The sequence below is a fragment of the Pinus tabuliformis genome, chromosome 4_1 (genome assembly GCF_031772625.1).
Source record: "Pinus tabuliformis cultivar Carrire ecotype Pingquan chromosome 4_1, CPIR1, whole genome shotgun sequence".
NCBI classification, from domain to species: Eukaryota; Viridiplantae; Streptophyta; class Pinopsida; order Pinales; family Pinaceae; genus Pinus; species Pinus tabuliformis.
In genome coordinates, this window is record NC_142303.1 from 403,923,861 (window position 1) to 403,927,336 (window position 3,476).

Genomic DNA, 3,476 nt, shown 5'->3' on the forward strand with positions numbered 1-3,476 from the left:
CCTCCGGTTGGTCAAGATTTTCCTCCTCCTCCTTGACATGAGATTGATAGGTTGCTTGGTGGGTTTGTATGATTTTTGCAATGTATGGCTTTTTTCCCTTGGGAAATAGGAAAGCAATGGACACACCTTTTCCACTACTCTCTTGCTCTCCTCGCTAACAAATCCGGCCAGAGAGAATCTTAGACGGAAGCCATGTAATCTACACCTTTATGATAATATAATGATTGTTTTTTTTGGGATGAAAAGACCCCATGCAATCTACACCTTTATGATAATATAATGAGTTTTTCAATGAGAAAAAATGTCTCAAGTAATAAGATTTTTTTTTTACTAATAATATATCTAAAGTAAATAATATATAGAGTTTAATAAAAAACGAACATTGGATTAGAGGTGAATGAGTAAATTACTATGAGAATAAATTAAAATTGAATTGCTCACTTATTTTGAATTTTTGTGCAACAAGGACTCCATCCTCACGCAAGTTGAAATCAGATGCTAGATTTCGAGTGAAAGAGCAACACGCAAAACGAAAGCGAAATCAATTTGTACGGATACATGTGTCATTGACAAAGAGCGAGCGTAACAGATTCGAGAGAGACCACTTTAATTGTGAAACACGAGTGTCCACTAACGGCCACTCGCAAAGTCGGGTTTCGTTCTGTCACGATTTGTGGTTTAGGGTTTCATTGATTTGTGTGGTTTAGCCACCGATTTTCAAGATTCTGGTGTGTTGTTTTCTATAAGTAACACTCTCTACAATTCCAATTTCAATTCGTAAGAAGAGTTCCTATTTCTAGGTCGATTAGGTTATACATTGTCGAAGTATAGTTTCGAGTTAGAGTTCGTCATTTTATTTTCAGTCTTTCACAGAAATCGAAGAAGACAGAAATGGCGCGGTTGTGGTGGATATCAACAGTAGCAATACTTTTGTTTACTTCGACGATTTTGGGAACATACGTTGAAGCTGGTGCCGCTAAGTCTAACGAAGAAGAGATTGTGAACAAAAGTGAATTTGGAAGATTTCCAGGAGGGTCGAGAAAGGATGCATCGGGGTGCCACAAGCCGGGCTACCCTGTACCCCCTCATTCTCACTGCCCTCCACCTCCCGATGCGCAGCGTCCTCGTCCTATTCTGCACGCTTAGTCTAACACCATCAGGCTCGTTTATCTTTTCTGTTATTGGTCTCACCAGGCGAAAATCAGTAGTGTGTGCTTCAGATTCACATAACGTAGTATGTAAATATATGTCAGTCATATTATGATTTGGCAAAACATTTCTGTTATCTAAATAAAACAGTGAAGTTTGTTTGAATAAGTTTTTTGTTTTTTGTTGTTTAAATTTTCAGTTATTTTCACATTGTATTTATGCATTGTCTAAATAACTGAGAGGCATGTTTTTATTTGGCCCACTGATTAGATTGTGTCAATTAGTTTCATGAATAAGCTTGTGTAAATAATATTTATAGTACAGTATATTTCCACCTTGTACCAGATTTTGATAATGTAATTAAAAAAAAGGTTCATTTTATATGGGTTGTATTATTAAATATTTGTGTATTGGAATATATTTATTTTGTTAAAGGTGAGGAATACAATATTATTATATATTTTAAAATTGTGTTGTTTAGTTAAGTTTTAGAGTTTTTAGTCAGAATCTTATAATTTTTTTGGGCCAAATCTTAATTTTTATTATTTAAAATGGGTTTTTGACTATATATGAATTCAAGAAGAGCACTTGAATTGTGAAGAGTTTAGACCTCAAACTTCTTGTTCCAAAAAATCTCTACTCAAATTAGACTAGAAAATAGGAAATATGATGTAAAACCCTCCAAAATGTAGAACAATACACCATAAAAGTTTATCTTTTTATAATTACTTTTATTTAATATAAAGTTTTTATAGTATTTTATATTTATTAATTAAACAAAACACTTAACTATTTTTAATATTATTTTATGTTTATCAAAATTATATATATATATATATATATATATATATATATATATATATAAAGGTGATTTGAAGCTTGATTTCATGGTTTATATATTACTTTATAATAGGGCAATTGCCAATTGAATTGTCCCATGGGCTCAAATTTTTATACACAATTACTATTATTATTAAAAAATTTATAAGGCTTGAGTGGGCTTAATAGTTAAGAGCAGTCTTTCCTCCTAAGAGGTCACATATTCAAAACGTATGTTTTTGTGTACACCAAAGTGGTGTCTTTGTGACCTTAAAATTGGATAATGATAACAATAATATGGGTCCCTTGTCCTAGAAACAAGGTGGTCTCATATACCAATGTTGTCACCTTAAAATTGGATAATAATAATAATAATAATATGGGTCCCCTGTACTACAAACAAGGGGGTCTCATATACCAATGCGGTGTCTTAAAATTGGATAATAATAATTATAATAATATGGGTCCCTTGTCCTAGAAATAAGGGGGTCTCATATACCAATGTGGTGGTTTGTGCCTTAAAATTGGCTAATAATAATAATAATGTTTGTATATTTAAACTAGATCCATTTGAACTCTGAATATGCCAAGTTCTTAGAGCGATCAAACATATTTTCATTGTAAAAGAGGTTTACACCTCAAGAAATTTGATCCTTCTATTCACTGGGTAGATCTTGACTCCAAATCTACTAAGTGTTTAGAGGGATCAAATATCTTTTCATTGTAATAGAGGTTTACACCTCACCAAATTTGACACCTCTAATCACCAAATTTACCAGTGCTTAGAGGGATGAAAGATCATTGCATTGTAAAAGAGGTTTACACCTCACCAAATTTACCAAGTGCTTAGAGGGATGAAAGATCATTTCATTGTAAAAGAGGTTTACACCTCACCAAATTTGACCCCTCTAATCACTTGGTATATCCCAATTATGATGAATCTATATTAGTTAATTTAACTTTCATTAATATAGTTTATTTTTTTTAATAAACTTAGATCATTGATTTGTTCAATTATATAAAAACATTTTTTTAAGGAATATTAATTTGAAACAATGAAATAATAAAAATAATTATCTGAAGGGAATATTTCAATTAGTTACAATTGTTAGAGGCTTACTTTTGGCTTACTTTTTTCACTGTAACAATAATAGAGGTTCAATGAAATAATGATAACTATGGAAACAAAGCTCTCAAAATTTAAATTTATATTTATTTTACCCAATAAAAAGAATGGAATAAAATGGGATTATATAACAAAGTAAAGATGGAAAAATGTTATAATCATTACTTCTTTAAAAGAGGTTACCAATCTATACAATTATTTCTTAAAAGTGTAATGATGATGGCTAATATTCATTGAGATTTATATGCTTTGTTATTTTTAAAAAGGTAAGAAATTAATGAAAATTTCTTAAAATTTTATTTTTAAATCAAAACATTGAAATTACTTTTAAGTAAAATTGTTACAATCCCTAAAATAAGATCCTTAAAATGGCTTATAAATA

At 30.6% G+C, this 3,476-nt stretch overlaps 1 protein-coding gene across 1 annotated transcript; it reads left to right on the forward strand.

Annotated features, from left to right (window-relative positions):
* Window positions 1-891: 891 nt before the first annotated feature.
* On the forward strand, window positions 892-1,146 carry LOC149176032 (uncharacterized). Its single transcript, XM_089423203.1, has one exon. The coding sequence runs from the start codon at window positions 892-894 to the stop codon at window positions 1,144-1,146; it is 255 nt and encodes an 84-aa protein (XP_089279329.1).
* The last annotated feature ends 2,330 nt before the right edge of the window (window positions 1,147-3,476 follow it).